General features: G+C 43.1%; 1 protein-coding gene across 12 annotated transcripts in view; it reads right to left on the reverse strand.

Moving 5' to 3' along the window:
* LOC142053159 (aromatic-L-amino-acid decarboxylase-like) overlaps positions 1–25,208 on the reverse strand; it is an 82,096-nt gene that overhangs the window by 15,155 nt on the left and 41,733 nt on the right. For 6 of the 12 annotated variants that reach the window (XM_075084358.1, XM_075084360.1, XM_075084365.1 and 3 more), the window contains 7 exons: positions 24,530–24,664; positions 19,824–19,967; positions 11,729–11,795; positions 9,529–9,623; positions 7,610–7,677; positions 3,990–4,066; positions 2,663–2,796 (listed from right to left, as the gene is read on the reverse strand). In XM_075084358.1, the coding sequence (XP_074940459.1) occupies positions 2,663–2,796; positions 3,990–4,066; positions 7,610–7,677; positions 9,529–9,623; positions 11,729–11,795; positions 19,824–19,967; positions 24,530–24,664 (720 nt within the window). Of the gene's footprint in view, positions 1–258; positions 279–2,662; positions 2,797–3,989; positions 4,067–7,609; positions 7,678–9,528; positions 9,624–11,728; positions 11,796–19,823; positions 19,968–24,529; positions 24,665–25,208 lie in introns of all 12 variants that reach the window. The other 6 variants (XR_012659102.1, XR_012659103.1, XM_075084366.1 and 3 more) reach the window with 5 other exon arrangements.

Consider the following 25,208-nt stretch of genomic DNA (forward strand, 5'->3'; position numbering starts at 1 on the left):
TCTTTAGGACGATCCTTTCTACTGCTTAAACCTTGAGTTATTACACATGCAAGACGATGTCTGCTTTTAAAGGACTTTTTTCAAAAAACCAGAGTTGAAAGTTTCAGCTTGAGGAATGTTAAAGATTTAGCAAGCTGCATCCTTCCTGGGAAGAAGCATAAGGTTTTGGGGTTTATGATAGCAAGAGAAAATAAAAGCCCTGGAAATACCAGTGTGTACAAGTTATGGTATTAATTACTACAGTGATGCTGTACTTACCCGGTAATCTGTTACGAGGCCTGGAAGTTAAAGAAAAAATGTTCACATTGCTTCATCACAACAGCCAAAGCCTACAATCACGCAAACGCTATTGGAAAAGCTCTGTCTTAGCTGTCCTTCCTGTTTGCTACAAACTTCAGCATCATCAGTGTCACAGGACCACTGAATACCTAGTAGGATACTTGGCAGCATGCTAAATGAAGGTGCTTGTAGTAAGCTTCATTCCTTGGCTAGTCCAAATATACCACTAACAAATTAAAGAGTTTTCAGGAGGAGAAACACAGTTTTCCTTTCTGCTATACTTCAGATCCTGTGGAGATGATGGACTAAATACTGTGTTCATTGTCCTCTTGTAAGGAAAAGAAGGGGTTGATAACATGGCAGTCATTAATTTTGTTGAAACAGTGTGCAGAATCCCCAAGCTCACTTCATCCCTCATTCTCCGCTTCTAACAACCTTTTATACTCGGTCATATATTTGTTGCTAAACCTTCAGCATGTCTGACAAGTAACTTGAAAACTCGATTCAGAGTTGACCTCTTCCTGCTTGGAGAATCGTATTCTGCGGTTTTTTGTGGCTTTTCGTTTGATGTAGCGAAAGCCCCTGACTAAGCCAGACTGACCCAGCCACAAAGCAAGCAGTCCAGGGAGGCAAGCAGAGGGCGTTTTTAGTTACCTTTTAGGTGAGCAGGCAGAGGCAAGATGCACCTCCCTTTTCTTTGAACGAGGTAATTACACTGATTTCACAGTACAGGAAATTGCAACATCAGGCTGGATTGCTTGCAGTAAGCCAGTGACAGAAAATAAACTGACCTAAAGTCTAAAGCACTTCTTTAGGAAGAGGCGGAAGAGGCTCCTGCGTGGAGCGTGAGCTTCGCAGGAAGGTGTGTACTTGACTGGCAAGGGAAAGTGCTGCCTAAGTGCTCCTGGAATTCGGATCCGCAAGGTAGAACCGTAGCTTCTGGATTGACCGCTTTACGTCACTTAGGTAATTCTCAGCCTTTGTATTTTCTGGGGGTGAAAAGGCTGTATTGCCTGTGTTACAAGCTCTGTTTCATTGTTCTCTCATCTATGCAGCCAAAAGATAAGAAAAGCCACGGTCCTTCCTCCCTGCAACATATAGCCCCTTGGCCCTTGGCTCTTTAAGCTGTTACTCGGTTATTCTCCAGATGAACCCCCCGCCACAACAACCAACAGTCATTAACCTGTTCCTGGGCTTCAGGAAACGAACGTGGCTGTCTCAGCTCGGTAACGAGGCAATTTGATATCATTCATACTCTTCTGCATTGTAGCAGCCATTGCTGTTTGAGAGCTGCAAGGCTGGTAGCAAAGACAGTAAAGCAACTAACTGGTGCTAGATAAATAATCCCACGCTCCTGTAAGGGGCTACGCCTAATGATCCACAACAACGCCTTTCACAAGCTGTGAAGCAGAATGCGATCAATGACGAGTCCTTGCTTACAAGCCTTAGCCTTACATCTGTATTTAACCAGGAGGAACTGCATTGTGGGAGCATATGTGGCGTTCACAGTAGAGTGTAAAGCTGCCTTCTTCTAACACTGCCCTTAGGATTTGACCTATATCCTGGGCTGCCAGGCAAGCTAGTGTAATCTTCCTGGTGTAATGATGCAAATCACATAAAATCATAATTAATGACAAAATAAAGACTTTCCCCTTGGGGCACACGTAATTGCCATATGGGTATTAAGAGCAATTGCTCAGATAGATACATTTTTCTGCTCGCTTAAATTCCTGAATGAGAGATGAGCAAATGCTACTTCATTTGCCTCGTAAACCATGAGGGGAATTCTCAGACCTGAGTCGTACTCAGAAAATAGAGCCCTCTGTTAGGCAAGGCCTGTTCCAGGAGTGCTGACATCCCATAAATCACACAGGGGTCAACAGGGACTGTGACAGCCTCACACCTTTGCAAATTTAACTATTTGTATTGAAGGCATAAATCTGGATTGGGATTAACAGTTTAACTGGAGGCATTTGCATTTGACAAGCATTGCCCAGCTCTTGGAAAACTGATATCAAATGGCAATAGAACACAAAAATTTAGCCTCGCTAGACTGCTAGTAACCAGCTGATCTCTTTGGAATCCTTATGTCCAGACCACATAACATACCATCACAGCTTCTGAAGGCAAGACTGCACAACCTACTCTTCAGCTGCAGAGATAAGGCTTTCAGGTCAGCTAGGTGGCCTCACTGAAAGCATCCAGTTTTAAGAAAGGTTTTATTTTCTTCTGGTGTTATTTAACTTGGGGGAAACTATCAGCACTGTCAGTTGTCGCAAGGATGTATTTTCACTTTAGTAAAGGTTGTGTTATTTCTCCTCAAGATACTTATTTTTCAGGTATGTTTCAGTAAAAGCTAGTGATGTCAATATATTTGCCATACCTTGTATTTTTCCTTTAAAAAGGCAAAAGAACAGTATATTTTTTTTCTTAGCAAGTCTAGCCTTTGGAGGGTGAACCTCAGCTCCAGAGTTACTGCATTTTCCTGTTTATTGCACTGTTCTCTATTTGCATCGCCTGGAAATGTAGAAAAGGAATACAATGCAAACTTTCTGACAGCAAAGGATGGAGGCACAGGATTCTATTTTTCCTGGGGCTTTTTAGTGAATGGTGGAATTCTGGGTGGTATTAATTTAAATGTCAGTGAGTTGATAGCCATAACAGAGAAAAGAGAAAAGTACCCAGGAAATGCTTCTGAACAGAGAGCAGCACCAGCAGTTCCAGGAAAGACACAAGACAGAGTACATGGTAAGAACATCCACATGTGATTCACTGATGAGAAAGTTATGAGGGAACTTGCACCACATGTTGACACTGCACTGCTGTGACCTTCACAATTAATCTCTTATTAACCGAATGTGTAAAAACAGGCTTTGGGGTGGCAAATGGCACCGTGCAGGTGCTAGGTATGTGCAAGGAGCAGCACTAATCTATTAAGGAGCTTTGTACGGGGCCTAAGATATGTAAGTTCTTTGCGAGCATTTTGTGAAGGGCTTTCATGAGCATTTGGTATAAGACAGACAGACAGCCTGCACTTACCTCCTTCTCTACGATCAATGTAAGAACATGAGAGCACCAGAATAATGTCCCAGAGAGCTGTCATTCAAAACAGTGCACAGATATCACACACAGCTCACCCTCTTCTTTGTGGTTTCAGGGAATGTTTGCTTCTGACATGGGCCTTTGAAAATTTGAATCAGAGCTTGCATGCATAGCTAAGCACAAAGGTCACAACCTTTAGAAACCCTGAAAAACAATCAGGTCTTGAAACAATCCTGGCGAAAGATATGCTGGGGAAGGCAGTTGAGGGACTGAGATACACAGCACCCAGTAATACAATTATCTAACTACCAAAAGATCATTAAGGATTTTCTCAACACTTTGACAAAGAGCTAGTGGTAAATCTGGAGCTGGGGAAATCCCAGTACAAAAAGGTTGATACAATGCTTTACAAACGGCTTTCCGTCAACTGCTTTTTATGCTAACTAAAATCTCACTAGATATGTGTTTGCACTTTAATGAGCTTAACTCCCTGGGGCACTTTGAACATGGAAATAGGCTCCTAAACAACTCTAGGTAGGTTTACGAGTTTCAGTTCTAACCTTAACTCCTTCTTTCCATTAAATATCAGTGTGCAGGTAAAGTACGAACAACAACAACAACAATAACAACAGTAATAATAAAATAATCGCAATAAATTATACAATTACCAGACTCCTGATAATGATGCTGCAGGTAAAGAGGTTCTAATTTAAAGGCACCTGTTAAATCTGATCTTTTTTTCACCCTGCATAAAAACAGAAAGAAATCCAGTTGAGAAATTTAAGAATTAAGATTTAAGGGATTAGATTTCCACGAGAAGTGAAGACAAATTGCATGTGTTTAAACAGGCGTATTTCCTGAGCAGAGCCTGTGCCATTTTGGGTGCTTTTTCACAGCCGTATCAGTACTGTGCTTACAAGCAGGGGGGTGTAAGGCTCAGCGGGAACGGGCAGCGTGACTGCACGACTGCGTATTTAACAACAGACAAGAAACAGACACAGGGATCTTTTTATGGTGACAGACACTCACACCAGAAAGCGAGACTAGCTAAAGCAACGTTAATGTTTGCAGTCAACAGAAGTTGCCTTGAAATTACTGCAGTACAAAGCGGTGTGGGAAGAGCTGTGGCTTCCTAGACACTGAGCACAGCCGCGCTGAGGCTCGGTGGATGCTGGCCACTGCCTGTCCGTGCTGCGGTGGTGGCAGCGGCAGCCACGGGGAGGGCCAAGCTCCCCAGCCCAGACGCAGGCTTCCCACTTGTACCAGCCTGCCCTTGCCTGGATCCAGCGTGCAATTACGGACAGAGGTACTGCAGCACAATACAACAGTGAGAAGCATACTTTGCTGTTGCCAGAGTGGGTGGCGTAACTGGACGGAGCTTCAAAAGCCAATGTGTCCCTTTAGAAAGAGGCAGCTGCATTTTGCCAGTGGGTAATAATGAGATTTTGCTGGTTTTTGCTTCACTCGGTGGGTAAGATTGACTCACCTTTACAAATGACAGAGTTTATAGAGACAGAAATGGAAGAGACCAGAAATCGAAAAGGGAGAGACTGCTACCTAATTCTATTAGGCCTATAGATACTTCACACAGTAAGCAATAGTTACGTCAACATGGGGACACTCAAAATGACAAAAGTCCAAACATCTACGATTTTCTGTGCATCCATTTTCAAATGCTTTAAATATTTTAATGTAAACTCGAAAGTAGAAGTCTGACCTCCAATATTTTAGTGTGTATGTATAAATGCACAGGCCAGTACCTACTCCCAGTCTCACCCACATCTGGACTATGCTCATAAAACATCTTATTCAAACAAACAAGAAGCCTTCCCCTCACTTCAAAGGTCAGGAGAGTACCAAGGTTAACAAAGTACTTGCCTGCAGGTATGGAAAGTACATAGCTGAAGATAAGCAAGCTTATGCACGTGAAAAAGAGTGAAAGACATTTGGAATACTCTCAGTAAAAACAATAACTACTCTATCTGTGAGCTGAAAATACCTGGTGGACAGAAGGAAGGAGGTTTACTTAGGGTAGATATTGTGAACAAACCCTAAGTTGTTGTGCCATAGTCTATTTGATATATTTCATTATTTTGATACATTCATGCTTCGGTAGCTCAGTCCATATGCAGCCAACCCAAGCTGCAAGCAACATCATCAATTGTCTTGTGAGAGTTTCATTCCTTCTCTTAGAAGCTGTAGGAATGCCGTCCTCTTGCACTTCCTTGGTGATGTGAGTGCTTTTTTCAAAGATGGTGCCTGTTCCATCTGGGGACTTCACAGGCCTTAATCTGGCAGCCATGAAAAACTATCTAAAAGGATTACTCAAATAAATCCAAAGCCTGGACGTCAACGTATATGAACCAGCTGAGCTGCACCTTTATACCCCATGCCTAGATTTCACCCCACGTATTTAAACTTCTTTGCAGGAGGTGCTTGTGTGGCCTGGTGTCGGATAGAAGTGGTGGGGTTAACTTTCTTTGCAGATACCCCTGGTTGACTGAGGGCTCCTGAATATATATTTCAAAACTGTCATGGAGAAACTAGAATCTTTTTAAGGCTTCATGTCATGCTAGTAGACCAAGTAAGACCTAGCTCGAGTGGCACAGGTCCACGTATTAAGTCCTCGTAATACAAAATGCACAATAAAAGTCCTGGTGAATGAAGCAATGAAAACTTGTGAAAAGCGACTTCCTTGCATTGCACATCTGCAGCTTTTAACAGCCTCCCTCTATTCTGTCCATTTTAACTGACAGATACAATAACCAAAAGGGTGACTCTGTATTATAAACCAACTGGAAAATTTCACTTCTGTCTACAGATAGCCACTCCCCATAAGCACCTTCCTTTCAAAGACTAAAACAACCTTCCCAACCACAAGTTAATGCTTAAACCCTGAAAAGAGTCACAGAAAAGCAAAAATACCAAGACTTTGCAAGGTGATTAGTTTCACTCGCTCTGAAAGAAGACACTTCTTCCTATGTTGTCATGTTGCAGAGCACCAGTTCAACAAGTCAGGCAAAACCGAGTGGTAGTTTCAAGGCAGAGTCTCTAAAGGACACCAGCGTTTGAATACGGAAAATATACCCCTCTCGCAGTGGCTATATTAAATTCCTTTTTATGGGAAGCTGACTGCTCTCTTCTGTACGTCGAGAAGTCTGAGAACATTTTACAAAAGGTTTATACCGAAATTGCCTCCAAATCCCAAAAGGCATCGATGCTGTGCTACACATCGCACTGGGCTGTTAAGAGAAAAATTTCATTATGGCTTGGAATATTTGAAGCGCCTACATTGGGAAAACTCTTACAATTCAAAAGCGTCCTCTGTTCTCTGGATCATACCCATAGTTGTGCAAAAGACAACGTTGCAGAGAAGAGCTGAAGGTTAACCCAAGGCAGCTGAGTGATCGCTGTCTCACGTTTATTCTTCTTTTAATTAAGGTGACCTGTTTCGGGATGATGTTTTCGAGTCTTCTTTTTATCATTCTGTTTTTTGTCTGTTTCCATTTTTGCCAGTTTTGTTCTATCATAACTGAAACTAATGTTTTCCTTTACCTTGGTAAACGGTCTGCATTTACTGAAGAGCTGTTTTGCTAAGAAGTGTCATCAGCCGTGATGCTGGAAGACACTAGCTTCTGGAGATTCCAGTTTGGGACGCAACAGGACCATCTATTATGGGATGTTATTATGACCGCTGCTATTACTACTACGATACTTTGCTCTGCTTCGAAGTATGTCTACTGGTTTCTACTTTGGCATGTTTTTATATCAAAATGTCATCTCTGCTGTCATCTGGGGAAACTGAAAATCAGTACAAAATTGCACAAATAGTCCTTTTTGAAAGCAATCGCTTGTCATCAGCCAAATCCCAAGCATTTTTGGAAAGGCTTTTGAAAGAATCAAGGCTCAAACAAAAATACATTTGATGGAAAAGGAGAAAAAGCCCTGTTGAGCTTGCTGCTCACTGCATTAACTTCCTTCGATGAAGCTTTTTTCATTTATGTTTTCAACAGTCCCAAAACAGAGCAAGTATGAATCCGCAGACTTCTCAGGATTTCTCTCTCTCTGGAACATAACTCAGAGCTCAGGCCTATTTCTAAATTTTACTTCTAGAATCTTGGATCAAATGAAAGAGTGAATTTTGTAAATAATTTGCAAAGAGTTAAATCCATCCAGAACTCCTCATTTCAACAGAGAAACGTAAATAAGAGCCTACTGCTAGAAAGGCAGACTAATTTAACCTGTGATTTTTGCCTCTTGTAATGTTTTCTTTTACTGCAATACTTACCACATAGCAGAGCAGTCAAAATTCACTAGGAGCCATTTGTGAGGATTAAAGTTAAATGAGTCTGCAAACTGAGAATGGATAAAGAAAAAACAGAGTTATGAAGGAGAAAAGGGTCCGCGTGCTGATGACACAACTTTGTCAAATTGTCTGAGTGCACCTTGACTACGAATGAATTCCTGAACTGGGGCTTTATAGATAATGTTCGTGCTGGCGTCACCTTACTTAACTACTGCTGTAGTCCAGTCTTCACTTATCTGGGAGGTGGGATTCAGGTTAGGCGGGCAGCTGGGCTATTGGCGTTACCAACATTCTGAGCAATTGCTAGCAATTGTACTTTTTAGGTAGGCATGTTATGGAAAAGCAGATCTCTCAGTGTAAACAAAAAAACCATCTGCACACTCAGGGACATCCACTGCGGTTCCTATCCCAGTTTCAAAAACAATTCACTAAGCTTTCTACTTCCAAGCATATTAAACATACACACACAAAATTGATACATAGAGACAAATGCTATGTTTAGTTTAGCATCTGCACATCACGTTCATCCATAAAATAGCAACTGACCAGGAAATTACTTTTTTTTTACTGCCAGGGTATTTTCTTTTTTACGTTTTTTTTCATCTAAGTCAGAAGAAAAAACAATGCAGAATAAGCATTCGCAATATGTGTTTACATCAATCGTGTAACAGCTTTTACTTGATATAAGTTTGGGCGTAGCATCAGGGGAAACCCAAGTAGGTAAGATGGCCATTGTGTGGGAACGGCTTCCTCCCTGGTTTGCGTGTTAACAAAGGCCGAAGCCATCAGCCTTAAAATAGAGAGATGGGGGCCTGGCTGCACCGGGGCCTGACTACTCTGTATAGCACTTGCCTGTTCTCACTTGCTTCTCATAACCTTCCCTGTCACTTGTGACCAATTAACAATTGCTCTCATAAGAGGAGATTATCTGTCTGTCTGTCTGTCTGCCTATCTATCTATACATCTATCTAGCTGTCTCCATACACTATGTAAGGTAAGAAACCTATTCATGGTTGTTAAATATTTACTCTTATGACAAATGCTGGCCCAGACAAGGTCTGCTGTTTCATTTCCTTCAGGAACCAATAACAATAATTTAAAAAATATTCCCCCACAGGAAATTACAACAAGCTTCATTTGCTGATAAAAAAAGGAGACAGAGAGAAATGCTTTACTTGTCAGGGGGTTTCCCTCCTCTTCTCAATTAGTCACTACCTATCAGTGCTGTGTTTAAACGCCTGGCTTTACCAAACAGCAATATTTTCTCCACTGATGTGGAAGACAAGGACTTATCTGACTGTCTGAGGGGAGCAGCAGGAAATTGAAGTATTCTTATCTACGCAACTGACTGCCAAGTAGCTCAGTGAGGGGCAGGGGGAAAGGAAGAGGAGTGTGGTTGGAGGAATATTTCATTTAGCTTTCTTGGTTATTAAACCATGTCTGTTTGAGATACAGCTACTGGCTGCATCCTATATGACTTTCAGGATGTAAGCAAAAAATCAGACACAATGAGCTAATTCATTTGTTGAACTTCTATTATTTTTTTTTCTTCTCTTTTTTGTAATGTAGAATTGGGATGTTAGAAATGTGCCTTTTTGGATATTTGGGAAAATGTTCCTCTTTTCTATTCTGTTAGCACTTTATTGATTCACTACTACTTGCTATTCTGAATGACAAACTCTTACACACTGTGGTAGCTTCCATACTCCCAGAATAAACCAGTAAATATTACATAAACCTCAGTAATGTAATAGAATGCAGAGGGATTTGTAGTGTAAACTGCAGTGCAGCGGACTCAGAGATTCTAGAAGCGCCATTAATGCTGGATGCATAAGAAACACACAGATTCGATGGCAGAGCAAGGTTTTAGCAGGCTGCTACAGAAGAAACACTTGATTCACCTCTACGCCGTTTAAAAGGTGCCTGAATTCAGGGCAGATGAATGCACTCCCAGCATAGGCTGCATCAATATGCATCCAGATATTTTCCTTATTACCTAAAAATAAAAAGTAATTGAAGGGGAAGAAAATTAAACAGCAGATTAAAAAGCCCTATTAATTTGCATGATGCCAAGTGCCTGAGAGGTTTTTCTTTGATGTTGTTGTTTTCCCAATTTAAAATTAAATTAAGGGATTAAATGTTGCTTCCATCTGGCTTTCCGTTAATGCGTAAAGATGTCTACACAACACACTCTTCTGCCTCCCCACTTCTACTGGAACAGAGTCCTTACATGGCTAGCTTTATCCTACCAATATTAAGCAGCATAAAATATGAACTTATTTTCATTTAAGAACCATTATAAAATACACTCTAAAAAGATGTATCTAGAGAGGTAGTTATCATTTCTATGGTCATAAAACTATCTACGTGAGCAAGAGGGGCTAGGGTTTCAGCTGTGCTCCCCACTGCTAACTCACAAATCACAAACACACCTTTCCTAACAGTATTTTTTACAGATTGATATATGTGCACGCGCACGCTCTTGAACTATGGGCGGCAAACTATTTATTTCAAGGACGGAGACTCTTATGCAAAGGCGAGCACTGAAAGGTTAAGAAAGTGCTGGGTTTGATTAGTCACTGGACGGTTTCTGCAGCAATATGTAGCGTATGAGCCTCTCGTGTAATCTCTGTAATTTCGTATTCACACCCTGCTATAGATCACCTGTATTAATGCACAGTGTTGGTAACAATTCTGGCCTGTGAGTTGATGACTGAAGCCCACATAACATCTTTACTCTGGTCACCAAATAACTCGGGTGGGTACTTCCACCTACAGAGGTATATCCGTTCAGATCGGCAACTGGGCACCAAGTTCACGCCGGAATTTGCATTCTTGTGAGCTACACTTTCTTTTTGCACAGATGTCTGGAAAAAGCTTATAAAATATTATTCATAGCAGCCATGACTTGGGCTTATTTGGAAGCATGTTCAGAGTTCAACTGATTAGGTATGCTTGGTTTGAGACACTGCCTTTATTCCGTGGGACTACTGCTCACGTGTGTCAAGAAGAAAATTCACCTGCACGCAGAAAAGCCAGCACGAGACTTATGATTTGAGTAGTGCGCAGTCCTTCTGCTGGTCTCTGCTGCACAAGCAGGAGATCATTGAGAGCAACTGGTGAAACACACGATTAGTTGCTACACCTACAAGTGCTGGTGTCACCAGTTTACTAGGTCAGGTCTGTCGGAATAACCTGAGCAGCAAAATAATCTCTCGCTGCTAAGCAGACTACTAGAAACGTTTTTAGAAAGGAGGATTGGGAGAATCTGAGTCTCTGGGGCTTGTGTGGGAGGACACCACACAACAGGACACAGGACACCTCACAGAGCAAGTCACCACCTTACAAACCCCAAATGTTTTAGGCTCCCCCGAACACGTTAACAGAACATCAAACCTAGCGGTTTTTCTATGAGGCTGCTTCCAATTCTTATAGCTATACATTTCCTGTTCTAAATGTACACCTGAAGAGATATGGTGTGCTTCTGCTGCTTTTTCATTAGCCAGCAAGTGTATGTGCTTTTGACCAAGGCTTGCTGCAGAGCAAAGCTTGACACAACACACTGTAACACAGAAATACTTATGAAGAGTCCATGGCTCGGTCACTGTATTAAACACCATGGCACTTGTCCTGTTTTCTTGCAAGAGGGAGAAATAGGGGAAGGGAGAGGGAGGATTAAGGAGAATACACAGTGATTATTGGTGTGTATTTCCCTGCTTTTTATAGTCATTAAAACCCAGACAGAAACACACCACTTGGTGCAGAGGACAATTAGAGTTCAGCTTTTCCCTGGTCTTCACCATTACCCCAGATACGATTGCAGGTGAAAGGGCTTGAAGAAAAATGTTAAAAATGAAGCACTTAGAATAATTTTTAACTGCCTGTGTTCCAAAGTACAACCCCCCACAAAAACCCTTGAGACAACGTCCTCTGTACTGTGTAATGATTTGAGAATGCGAGCTTGCTGCTTGACCTAATATTAGAAGGAAAACTGTAACTGAAGGGCTCATCTATAAGTAGCCTCATTGAATTTGGACACTGACGCTGCACAACGCCCTGGAAATGCCTCAGCAATTTTAGAAAGGAGCAGAAAAGACTTACAAATAGGACCCAGCTCTAAGAGTTTGTCAAAGGAGCAGCAAGGTGTGGTTCCAAGCGTTGCACAGAACTGCAGAGCCAAAAACACAAAGGCAAAAAAATTAGGTGTTACAGCAAAGAAAATTATCAAATGAAAAAACTGTCTGCAAAGGCAACAACAAACAGAGTAAATACATGATATAGGGCAAAATTAATTTATTTTAGCCAATGCAGTGGAACTTTTGAGATTCTAATTTTTTTTTCAAAGTTCCCATAATTGTCCATTGAGACAGATGCATAAAATCAAATGTTAATATAAAATTGACTGATAAGTAATGTAATATAGTCACAGTATTATAATAAAGCTATGATTTATATATTTTCTGTGTGTTCCACATGCTTATCATGTAGCCCAATACTACCTCACATCGCAATTATCATCAGAATGATTTCCAGTTTATGGTACGTAATCAAGCTCCGAACTTGAGTGACTTAAAGGTGCTGGAGGATAGAATGAATCATCAAATGTGGCTGCCTCTATTTTTCCTACAGCCACTTACTACAGGCCACCTGATGAAGAAGAGGAAGTTGAAGCCTTCTACAGACAGCTGGAAGTAGCCTCGCAATTGCAGGTCCTGGTCCTCATGGGGGACTTCAGTCACCCTGATATTTGCTGGAAGAGCAACACGGCAAGCCATGCACGATCCAGAAGGTTCCTGCAGAGCATTGAGGATAGATTTTTGATGCAAGTGGTGGAGGAGCCAATGAGGCGAGATGTGCTGCTCGACCTTATCCTAACAAACAAGGAAGGTCTGGTTGAGGATGTGAGAGTTGGGGGTAGCGTTGGCTGCAGTGGCCATGAGATGGTCGAGTTTAGGATACTGTGAGGTAGAAGCAGGGCAACAAGTTGGGTTACAACCTTGAACTTCAAGAGGGCCAACTTTAGCCTCTTCAGAGTCCTGCTTGGAGGAATCCCATGAGCAAGGGCTCTGGAAACCAGGGGGGCCCAAGACAGCTGGACAGTATTCAAGGACCACTTCCTCCGAGCTCAAGATCAGTGCATCCCTAGGAGGAAGAAGTCAGGCAGAGGAGCCAGGAGACCTGCATGGATGAGCCAAGAGCTTCTAGAGGAACTCAAATGGAAGAAGGAGGTTCACAGTATGTGGAAAAAGGGACTGGACACTTGGGAGGAATATAGGAATGTTGCCAGGGTATGCAGAGATGCAATGAGGAAGGCCACAGCCTACTTGGAAATAAATCTGACAAGGCATGTCAAAGAAAACAAGGCGGGTTTCTTTAAATACATCAGCAGTAAAAGGAGGACTGGGGATACAGTGGGCCCACTGCTGAACACGGAAGGGGCCCTGACAATGCAGGGTGCAGAGAAGGCAGAGTTACTGAATGCCTTCTTTGCTTCAGCCTTTACTGCGAAGGCTGGCCCTCAGGCATTCCAGCCCCCAGAGGTGAGAGAGGAAATCTGGAGAAAGGAGGAATTCCCCATGGCTGGGGAGGATTGGGTCAGAGATCACCTACGCAAACTGCATCCCCGCAAATCCATGGGCCCTGATGGGATACACCAGAGAGTGCTAAGGGAGCTGGCGGATGTTCTTGCCAAGCCACTCTCCATCATCTTTGAAAGGTCGTGGAGGACAGGAGAGGTGCCCGAGGATTGGAGGAAAGCAAACATCACTGCAATCTTCAGAAAGGGCAAGAAGGAAGACCTGGTAAACTATAGGCCAGTCAGCCTCACCTCCTTTCCTGGAAAGGAGATGGAGCAGTTCATCCTGGAGGTCATGTCCAGGCATGTAGAAGACAAGAAGGTTATCAGAAGTAGTCAACATGGATTCACCAAGGGAAGATCATGCTTGACCAACCTGATAGCCTTCTATGATGGCGTGACTGGCTGGGCTGACGAAGGGAGAGCAGTGGATGTTGTCTATCTTGACTTCAGTAAGGCGTTCGACACTGTCTCCCATAGCATCCTCCTAGGCAAGCTAAGGAAGTGTGGGTTGGGTGTGTGGACAGTGAGGTGGACAGAGAACTGGCAGAACAACAGAACTCAGAGGGCAGTGATCAACAGGGCAGATTCTGGATGGAGGCCTGTCACTAGTGGTGTTCCCCAGGGGTCTGTGCTGGGTCCAGTCCTGTTCAACATATTCATCAGTGATCTCAACGAAGGAATAGAGTGTAACCTCAGCAAGTTTGCTGATGATACCAAGCTGGGAGGAGGGGCTGATACGCCAGAAGGCTGTGCTGCCATCCAGCGAGACCTGGACAGGCTGGAGAGCTGGGCCGAGGGGAACCTCATGAAATTCAACAAGAGCAAGTGCAAGGTCCTGCACCTGGGGAGGAACAACCCCATGCACCGGTACAGGTTGGGGGCTGACCTACTGGAAAGCAGCTCCACTGAGAAGGACCTGGGAGTGCTGGTGGACAGTAGCTTGACCCTGAGCCAGCACTGAGCCCTTGTGGCCAAGAAGGCCAACAGTATCATGTGCTGCATTAAAAGGAGTATGGCCAGCAGATTGAGAGAGGTTATCCTCCCCCTCTGCTCTGCCCTAGTGAGAACACATTTGGAGTACTGTGTCTGGTTTTGGGCCCCCCAGTTTAAGAAGGACAGGGAACTGCTTGAGCAAGTCCAGCAGAGTGCTACCAAGATGATCAGGGGACTGGAGCATCTCCCTTATGAGGAAAGGCTGAAAGACCTGGGTTTGTTCAGCCTGTACAAGAGAAGACTGAGGGGGGATTTCATCAATGCCTACAAATATCCGAAGGGTCAGTGTCAAGAGGATGGGACCAGACTCTTTTCAGTGGTGCCTAACGACAGGACAAGGGGAAATGGGCGCAAGTTGGAACACAGGAAGTTCCACCTCAATATGAGGAAAAACCTCTTTCCTGTGAGGGTGCCAGAGCAGTGGAACAGGCTGCCCAGGGAGGCTGTGGAGTCTCCTTCCCTGGAGACATTCAAAACCCACCTGGATGTGTTCCTGTGCCCCCTGCTCTGGGTGTGCCTGCTCAAGCAGGGGGTTGGACAACATGATCTCCAGAGGTCCCTTCCAACCCCTACCCTTCTGCGATTCTGTGATTCTGTGATCTAAAACGCTGAAAATATTCAATCCCTATCAGTATACGTGTTCCCCGAACTTCACAGTTACAGCCATATTATGAACTATAATCATGTTTCACTGAAGCAATAAAAAATACTGGCTTTGGGAGAAGTTATAATTAAAATAAGAAAGGGACAGTTCAGAATTTTTTCCATACCAAGCTACTAATGACCAGAGTTTGAAACACATACAGTTCTGAAAATGAAAAGCACCATGAATAGATGGTTAATGAAATTTTCCTGCTAACACATTTTTCCCCTCAAAATAATCTAATCTTTAGCTATACTGGGCCTTCCCATACTCCTGAGATACATGTGAAGACAAAATAATTACAGTGCCTTGAGGTACATTTGTGACTTCTTTGGAAGTTTAATCATCTGTCGAGGGAGGGCACTTCAGAAAGATTGCTGTATGTTTTTTTTTTTTAAAAATAAGTTTGCTCCCTTTTTTTACTAAGTGGCCATGTATGTATGGAGTAAAAACGTTTACTGCACTGTTCCTACCTAAGATGTTCCCACAATCAGGAGTAAACTGCGTTTCATCTTTGGCTGAGCTACAGATCTACAAATTGTGTCACAAGAAATGGAGGATACCAGATGAAAATACTGAATTTCTCTGTATATAAAGGATAGGAGTTAGCAGTTTGGATTTGAAAATACCCAAATAAAGAGTGCGCTATAGAACTAGTTCCGCTTTTATACATATATTTTGTGACATTTTGGTGTGGGCTTCCTGACAAGATTAGAGTGAAATTATCTATGCTAGTCCAGAAATCTAAAGAATGATGGAGGTTTCACAAGAGAAAGTTACACCTTCTTGTTATTAGTGTTGTACTGCAGTTAAGGTGTTCTTCTAATCAGGAGGAGGAGTGTGTTGCTTCAAGAAGAGGTTACATGAGTTCAAGCATATGCTAGTTGTTGAAATAATGACTTGTTCTGTAAAGTGTACCTCAGTTTCTAAAATAGTTTTTTGTCCTCCCTGCAGGTGTCTAAGTCTCAAAGTTACTGGTTTTAACTGTCAGAAGCCACTTAAAGTGACAGCATCTGCTCTTGTCAGGACTCTCATTACCCCGCCTCAGTCCTACACAATGCATCTAACTCAATTTGTAACCTGTATAACACCGGCAAAATCGCATTTGTGCAAAGGGTGGGGGACAGGCTGACTCACAGAAATGGGACTGATGGCGCAGGATGGCCTGCAGGCCTTTTCCTTTCCCGGTTGTGCGCTTCAGATTGGACTCAGCCCTGGCTGCGAATACAAAGCAGCTAAAATGCTTGCATCAGTCACGTCACGTATGGCTTCCCTGAAGTCAAGAGCTACATCAGGGAACAGGCATGAATCTTTATGATGCCTGACAGCAATGACTCTCAATCTTTTCAACTGGAAGACCTCCTACAGCTTTTGAAAAAGATGCGGACACATTTTGCACAGTTTCACCCCAAAGCTTTTTGTTTGCAGTTAACTAAAGTGAGGCAGAACTTGCAGTGTTCTCTTATTATTTTTATTTTCTCCTGCTCAGTTGTTTGCCAGCTTGCAATCACGAGAATGCCTGTGGCTTGAAGAAAACTGCTACAGTTTACTTAACCACCATTCAGTATTTTATGAAACAGCAATATCTTTCACAAACTGTGGCTTCAGACACATCGCCCTAGACATCCGTACATGTCTCAAGAAGGCTTCTTCCAAATGGGAATCTGTGGTCAGGAGCTAAGCGTTACTTTCTACTGAAAAGATGGCTCCTCTGTCAGCCTAATTCTGATTTATTGTTTCCCAGGTGAGTCTGGATACAAACAGCCTGCTTCTTAATATCCTGCAGAACATCCTTCAGAAGAGCCATTTCAGCTAGAATCCAAGAGGCTTCGCGCTGGGCCTTTGTTCAGCTGCCAGGCGATCGTGTTAGAGCGGCTTTATGCTGGATGAGGTTGTTGAAGTGTATTGTGCTATACACATGCCAGCTCCAATGTATCAGTGTTGATTTATGAAAGGCAGCACAAAGCTCACAGGCCACTTGCACACGTTCAAGTGAACTAGGCTGGGATGCAGCAGGCCCTACGTCTGAATTTAGCAGTGCTGAACTAAGTGGTCTCCACATTTGAGCATCCTGGTCAACACTGATTCAACGTAGAGGCCTGTCTCGAGCTGGAAGCACAGGGCCCAACTGAGAAAGGCATTTACACGCACGCTTAACCACCGCTTAGTGTTTATAGTTCAGGAAATGGACATGACTTCAGCACATGCTTTAAAGCTGCCCCTTAACTGGTGGCCGGATGAAGGGGTGCATATCGCCCACACTTGGAAATTGTTCCTCTCTAAATCGTGGCAACTTTACTGCCAGAACACCTGAGACGGGCAAGTGCTTTGTTTGTGCAGTCTGCTTGCTTTGCTCTATGAATCTGTCTCTGTTTCAACTTCTGCAAAAGTATTTTGAAAGAGTCAAATTAACACATGTCTGCGCTCAGAAATAAGAAAAGGAAAGAGGCGTAGAGGTCTGGGCGCACTAGCTGGCAATAGCCTTCACTGAACAAAATGATATACACATTGCTAGTGCTAAAAGATATTGATGGTGGATAGGAATTCAAAGACTTGTTTTAAAGACAATGACCCTCCCAAAACAGGCAGACTGCGACATCCTACGTATGTGAAAAGCAAACCTATAATTACCAGATTGCTGTAATGAGAGAACCTGCTTCGCATCAGGTAACACGCCCCTGATTCTCCACTCCCCTCTACAATCAAAGCACTTCTGTCAAGTCCAGTAAAATGATTCCTCATTTATTCATTAAATCATGGCTATAAGGCACTGTATTTTGCTTGTATTTTTAGTCCCCTACAAAACTTTTTTTTTGCTGATAAGGGAGACTGCATCAGCTTGGATGCAACCAAGATCCCTTCATTAGGAACAATATCTCTGCTGTCACACGTCTCTTCAGGCAGAATTTCTTCCGTTAAACTTTTTGCTTTGATGTTGAATCACTCCCATTTGTGAAAGATCAGCGAATACAGGGAGACAAGGAATAGAGTGGCATAAGGTGTCTCCTTGGCACTGTGCTTATCTGTGTCACCACAGCAAAATACAATAGCACCAAATTACTCAAGAACAGAAGAAACAGACAGGCTTTTGAAACCTGCAAGCCAGAAAGGGAGCACTAAAATACAATGCATGGACTGCTGCTCCACGTGCCAGAGAATTAACACACCTTTTGAGTTAAGAGGCCAACCATAAGGAAATGAGATCTAATTTAATCTATGCTGACATGTTTTATGTATACAAATAAATAGAAGACCTGGCACAGGCCATACGAGCTCACACTGAGCCTGTACTGCCTTTGAAAGCCTGCTTTGCACACTAAGCGAACAGAGGAAGAAAAACAACCATATAGATCACCCTTTGTAAAGGTGTCACTGAATGCATAAACCAGAATTTTTTATTTCTTCTTGCCTCACATAGAAAAATTAATAAGGAATGACTATTTATGAACAGCACGTTGCATTTTCTGGTTAATGGACAAAAGATGAGGAAAAACCACATCAAATTTGTAATTAGCGCACGGAGATGTGATATAGTGCTGTACTTGTAACTGTTTAAATTAACAGTAAGATAAACAATTAGAATCTTATCTAAGATATTATGAGCTGGTACCATATGACAGAGAAAAAAGCCATGCCTTACGACACATCTGCACTTCAACATGTGTGGCTCAGAGAAGCAAGTTCAGTTAGGCAGCCTTATAGATGCTTTGTTTCTCATCTTTATTGTTATATTGGAAAGCAGTTGACGGGGTGCGCTTGGTCATACCAAGGACTCACTAGTTCTAGGCAGGCTAGAAATTATCAGCATTCTGCACATATGAAGAGCACTTTCAGCCTAGTCCTCCTCATTCTACATAAAAACAGACCCTGAAGGCTAATAACAGGAAGAGTAAAAAGATTACATTTTCAGAAAAGCATGGTGAAATTTAAGCTTCTTTGTCCTATTTGGCATTTATCCATGACTATAAGCAAGCTTAATCTGCTAATTCTTCTGAAAACCGTTAATAGACATTTAAGTCATATTAGCCTTCTTCAAAATGTTACCACATGAAAGAAAGGAAAAAATCATCGTCAGACATGACTTTTCTGAAAAAATTCATGACATAATTTTGACACTCTTAAAAAATACCATTTCTGAAGTCCTTGGTTTCTAAAATAGGGGATTTTTCCTCCAAGTTTTCTTCAGTAGAGGCCAGTAAAAACATATTAAGCAAATACTCTTTTCGATTAGGCACTTATCACAGTAGAACCAAACTTTAGAACTGCATGCAATCTAATGCTGTTCTATGTCAAAGATTGGGGGATTATGAGCGTTAGCTACTGAGATGTAAACATTTGCTTTTGCTGGACTGCTGCGGAAGCAGGAATCTCTGGACAGGAAAATGGGCGGGTAACAAGAAATGATGACACCTTAGAACTTCCACAGCCAGATTAGCTCACCTGTTAGAGATAAGTCACATGCTCACAAATACCTGCCTGGCAATGTCTGACCTTCCTGCTATTTGGGGTATGTGATGGAGGTAGATTTCTTTGCTAAAGTAGTGCAGAGGAGAAACTATTTTTTCTTGAAAATACTCAAGTTTGAGATACCGTCCTTTAATTTATTGCCTTTAACTTGAACTTGTTTTATGTGCAAGTAAGTTAGAACCTGAAAAACCTCTGTCAAAGAGGCGGTTCAGGTGTTAGGCGATTATAACCTTGCAGGATTCCATGCAACTCCAAAATTCACTGCATTTATTCAACTGTCTAATATAACTTTAAGTCCTTTGAAAACATCAGGTTTTGCTGAGAATTGCAACCAGCTGCTCAAATGGGTTGCTCATACTGCACAGAAGGTGTGTGAAGAACACTCATGGAGCCTGTCCTCGTATTCTAGCTAGGCTGCCTATCGATCCCTCTCTTAGGGATGAGGTCACCTCTCATGACAGAAACAGCTTATCAGAAGCAACAAATCCACTGTTTAGTTAAAATCCAGTACTCACAAAGAATGGGATAAGACCGGAAGCCTTGTCTTCATCCAGAACTTTCTTTAGGGCTGAACCACAAACACTAAATGTATCATCTGAAGGAACACTTTTGATCGTCACACCACCAATTAATGCAGCCCTTTCCACTGATGAATGAGCCTACAAGGAAATGGGCAGGGTTTAAGACAGATATCTTTTACTGGAATGTAAGAACTTCATTTGAATTTGAAAACAAAAAGTCATTTCTTTCAAGTAAAGCAGACTTGAGGTCGTGGAATTGTTGCTGGTACAGAACAGATACGTACCTCTCCCGCTTTCATACAGATAGGCAGACAGGCTGTCATGGTATTAGCTGGGATAGAGTTAATTTTCTTCACTGCAGCTGGCATGGTGCTGTGCTTTGGACTTAGTATGAAAAGAATGTTGATAACACACCCATGTTTTAGTAGTTGTTGGTTGGTGCCTGTACTAGTCAAGGACTTTTCCAGCTTCTCATGCTCTGCCGGGTGCACAAGAAGCCAGGAGGGGAGGGGGCACAGCTGAGAGAGCGGATTCAAACTGGCCAAAGGGATATTCCATACCATGTAACATCATGCCCAGTATGTTACCTGGGAGGGGCTGGCCGGGGAAGGGAGGGAGCAATTGCGGCTCGGGGACCGGCAGCGTCTGTCGGCGGGTGGTGAGTGGTTCTATCGTTTATTTTTCTGGGGTTTTTTTCCCTGTTTCTCTTCCTTTTCCATTTTATTATATTATCATTATTATGGTAATCATTATAATTATTATTTTATTGTATTTATTAAACTGTGCTTATCTCAACCCACAAGTTCTTTTCCTATTCCGATTCTCTCCTCCGTCACACAGGGGTGGGGAGAGCAAGCGAGCGGCTGCGTGGTGGTTAGTTGCCAACTGAGGCTGAACCACAACACAGGCAGACAGACCCACATACATACACACACACACATACACAGAATACGCTAATAGAAACCCTGAAGTATTCTTGAAACCATTGCCATGGCATCATTCAGACAAGAATTCAATTAACCCCAGCGAGAGCTTTAATTAACATGCCCACAACTAGGTAGGATCCATGAAGAGCTTTGGGATTTGGCTCCAAATCAACCGAAAGACATGCAGATGATCAGCTTGCCTGATAATGAGTCAGTTGCTCACCGGCATATCTTTATGGCATACAGCTTTGCTGAACCCTAAAAACATACACATCACGGTATGCTATAGACTGAGGTATTTCCTTACATTACCATTTCTTTTTAGATTACCTACTGAACAAATGTGGTTCAATCGGCATTCATTTGGTAGGCAATTAAGGATCATTCCCAATATATTATTTCATTTATAACCCATTGTATTTGAATTCCCCTTAAATAATATTTTTAGAACATAAAGTACATCTCAGTAAATGAAAACAAAGATATCACTAAGAAATTGTTACAAAATTCTGAAGTAGAATCCTGTAATAACTCTATTAAGAGTAAAAGGTATGTTTAGACACAAAATAGTCTCCTTCTGAGTATGACTAAACAAAAAAAAAGTTCTTTTACCTTCCACCTTCTACAACTTCATTAATCGTCATTAATTTCAAAGAGAAAAATTTCTCACCTTTTTGTACCGTGACTATTCTCATTCATAGTCTCCATCCTACCCTTGTTGCTTCTTGCTAGTGCCTATGTCGTGGTTCAACCCCGGCCGGCAACTAAGCACCACACAGCTGCTCGCTCACGCCCCCCCGCAGCAGAATCGGGGAGAGAATCAGAAGAGTAAAGGTGAGAAAACTCATGGGTTGAGATAAAGACAGTTTAATAGGTAAAGGAAAAGCTGCGCATGCAAGCAAAGTAAAACAAAGAATTCATTCACTCCTTCCCATGGGCAGGCAGGTGCTCAGCCATCCCCAGGAAAGCAGGGCTCCCTCACGCGTAACGGTTATTTGGGAAGTCAAACGCCATCACTCTGAACATGCTCCACTTCCTTCTTCTTCCCCCAGCTCCACATGCTGAGCACGACATCACATGGTGTGGGATATCCCTTGGGTCAGTTGGGGTCAGCTGTCCCGGCTGTGTCCCCTCCCAGCTTCTTGTGCACCCCAGCCTGCCCGCTGGTGGGGTGGGGTGAGGAGCAGAAAGGGCCTTGACTCTGTGCAAGCCCTGCTCAGTGGTAACTAAAACACCACCCTGAACTATCAACACTGTTTTCAGCACAAATCCAAACACAGCCCCATACCTGTTACTGTGAAGAAAATGAACTCTATCCCAGCCAAAACCAGCGCGGCCTACAAAAGCAATTACTAATTTTATTCTAACCACATGAACCTATGGAGAAGATTAAGCCAAAGCATAGGTTGAACAAGACCAGGTGAAGCTAAAGTTCTGCCTTGCACCTTCACATATCCCTGGAATGATGCATTTTAATGGCAGATTGACTATTAACTTGTATTTCAGCTGCGCCTCTTCTTAAAGTGCCCTGGCAAACTAATTAGGCACCAGGTTGAGAAAACTTAGAAGACTAGACCTGAAATAGAACTAACTGCTTTTGAAGTGAAAAACCATGTGCGTGCCATCGCAATGCCGTGCTTCATTCAAGGGTACAGTGGAAGGAGGTATTGCGGAACTCATTTACACAAGAATTGTAAATAAGCAAACTGTAATAATACACTGAGGCTGTTAGCCTGACAGAGCCTCACGAGTCCTTCCTCAAGTCTCCAAAACTGTCGTAAGGCTCTCTGATAACTACAGCCACTCACAGTCTTAAGCTTAAAATGTTACAACAAATCTTTAGTGACTTGCTGCTCCATGGCATTCCTAGTCCTCAGCAAAGGACTCAGGAATCTCCCGCCATCCTTGAGGAGAGCAACGCAGCCAAATAAAGATGGGAAAAAAAAAAAGATTGGTGAAGAAAATGGCCTGAGAAAACTTGAGATTATCAAAAAACTGCCCTGACTTCTGTCCTGGTCCCAAACAGTCAGGTGTCTGCTATCAGGGGCAGCTGGATGCTCCTCTCAGCTCCCAGGTCTCACGTTCTCACTGAGGCAAGAGGAGCCTCAGCCAGGATAGCCCAGGCACTAAAACACTCAGGGATCCTCTTCCGGTGTCTCCAAACCCCCAAGTCGTTGCTGGGGAAAGCTTTGTTGCCAGTCCCGCTCTGTACTCATCAACACAAAGCAAAATGATTTCAGTGGGATAAAGATTTTCCCAAAATGCTGCACAGCTGAAATGGTCTCCCAAGAAGTGTGAGATCTGAGTTCAACTTTCTGCTCTGGGTCTCCTTACCGGCCAACTTTCCACCTCCCTCCTAATGCTTTCTTGCAGTGTTGTGCTCTGTCAGCGCATGGTTTTCTCTCCCGCAGAACGGCTTAGGCTTACTTTCTTTCGTGGATTATTGCCTATGAGTCACACGGGTCTGTTCTTAATGCAGAAGGACCGGTGAGCTCTGCAACAATCTGCTTTGAAAGGTCGGCAATATCCCAAGGCAAATCCTTCTGTAAACGTAAGATCCTCTGACCTTCAGCAGGCAGGAGAGCCTGTCAGCCCTCATTTCAGGTCAGCCATTTACGCGGGACAAAAATGAAAACAAGTAGAAGGTTTTGTGCATCACAGGGTCAGAGTCTGAGCTCTGGGACTGGCGGCCTGCACCACACAGACCTTTGGGTCACAGACGAAAAAAGGACTAATACCCTTTGTGCCTTCTGAACACAGTTATCTCTCCTCATATTTTCTTGTGCTGGAGGTCTTCTCACCCTACAGGTGCAGCCCCTCTTCCCCCCAGCAAAGAGCCAGTGTACTTGCAACTTGTTCTCTGGTGCTTTTTAACATGCACTTAGTAGTAAATCAAGGTAAGCCTGAAACTGGCCATGTTATTCTGCAGCATCAGATATTACTTTAAACTAAACATCAAGTACTAAGGAAGCTCCTTCCATCTCGCTGACATTTAGATAAGAAAATGTCACCGCTACTGAGAGAAGCAACATTGCTTGGCCCTTCAGTAGGCTTAGCGTGTCAGAAAGGTCAGAGCAGCAGAGCTCACACGACTCAAATCTGCTTTCATTAACAGTAGAAGCCTCTCATGGTCCTGGCCTGCTGAGAATGCAGCCTAACTCCGTCTCCTAAATACCACTCACAGCCAGAAATCAAGGATTAAGTTTTCTGTTTTCTTAGAAGATTTCTTAGCTGTATTGATACATGGAGATTTTAGGAGTTTTTTCTTTTACAAAAATAATAAATGTTTTCAGCTTCTTCAAGTACTGTGAGCAATTCGCTTCATATTCACGCACCAGGTTTGTCTGTGTGCATGCACCTGCACCCATGCCTGCGTACAGGGGAGGATGAACGTGTGTTTGTTTGCGCATGCATAGGTAGGAGGAAAAGAGTGTGCGCACACACGGACACTCAAGCCTGGAGGTAACAAAAGCTGGTCTAGGCTTAGGCAACACAACTGAAATTAACACCCGTCTCGAGTACCTTGGTGTACTTCAAGTGAGTTCTTTCCGTAAAACAGCAATACTGTGCAACACTGACCTCCGGATATTTTTCTGTGTATTATGGCAGCACAGGCGAGATGCCAGCCCGCTTACGATGTACAATAAGATTTCAACAAGCAAAACCAGGTAGTCACCAATCCAAAGAGTTTACACTGAATTCACCTGCCTGTTGAGATGGCTGAAACTGTTTAGGTAGAGACCCCACGTTTCCATGGTGTTGAGAGGTACCCACCTGATCGGAAGCATAGGCCACCAGCCTGCCCATGATGTCTGCTTCTGTTAGCTCAGGCTTTTCTGACTGCACCCGCCTGATAGATTTTGTTCTTGCAGCAAGCAGTGAAATCAGGGTGGCCTCGCTTGCACTTCCCTGTGGGACAAAGTGAAGGGAGGTTCAAAAGGGAGACAGTCCAGAAGAAGGAAAGCAGCCTTTTCTTCTGGATGAATCTGCAAAGCTGTTACCAGATGCTGCATATGGGAAACGGCGCAACCTCTTGCTTTTTAAGAATATGTGTGACAGCAAGGCAGGAATCTCTACTGGGCCTTGGTCTCCTCCTTCCGGATGCCTCTGCCTGCTCTCTTTAATCCCTGTGCTCGTTCAGCTTAGGCACCGGCCTTGTAATCAGTGCTAGAAAGCTGGACTCACAGACGTAAATGCATGTGAAAAGGCTCTCGAACCAGGCACCAACCACTTGCGAACCAGCAACAACGGCAGAGTAACTCTTGATTTCTGTTACTCTGGATTTCCGCCCATTTAGCTTCCATCAGAATCTGCCTGTCAACTCTCATTCCTGTCAAGCAACAGGCATAATCATGACGCTTATTTAATTTTTAGAGTTACCCTGGGCAAATCAGTTATTGTGGCTACAAGAGGAAGAACACTGAGAGAGCAAAAAGCTATGATTCAATACAGG

Source organism: Phalacrocorax aristotelis, chromosome 2, assembly GCF_949628215.1.
Source record: "Phalacrocorax aristotelis chromosome 2, bGulAri2.1, whole genome shotgun sequence".
NCBI lineage: Eukaryota > Metazoa > Chordata > Aves > Suliformes > Phalacrocoracidae > Phalacrocorax > Phalacrocorax aristotelis.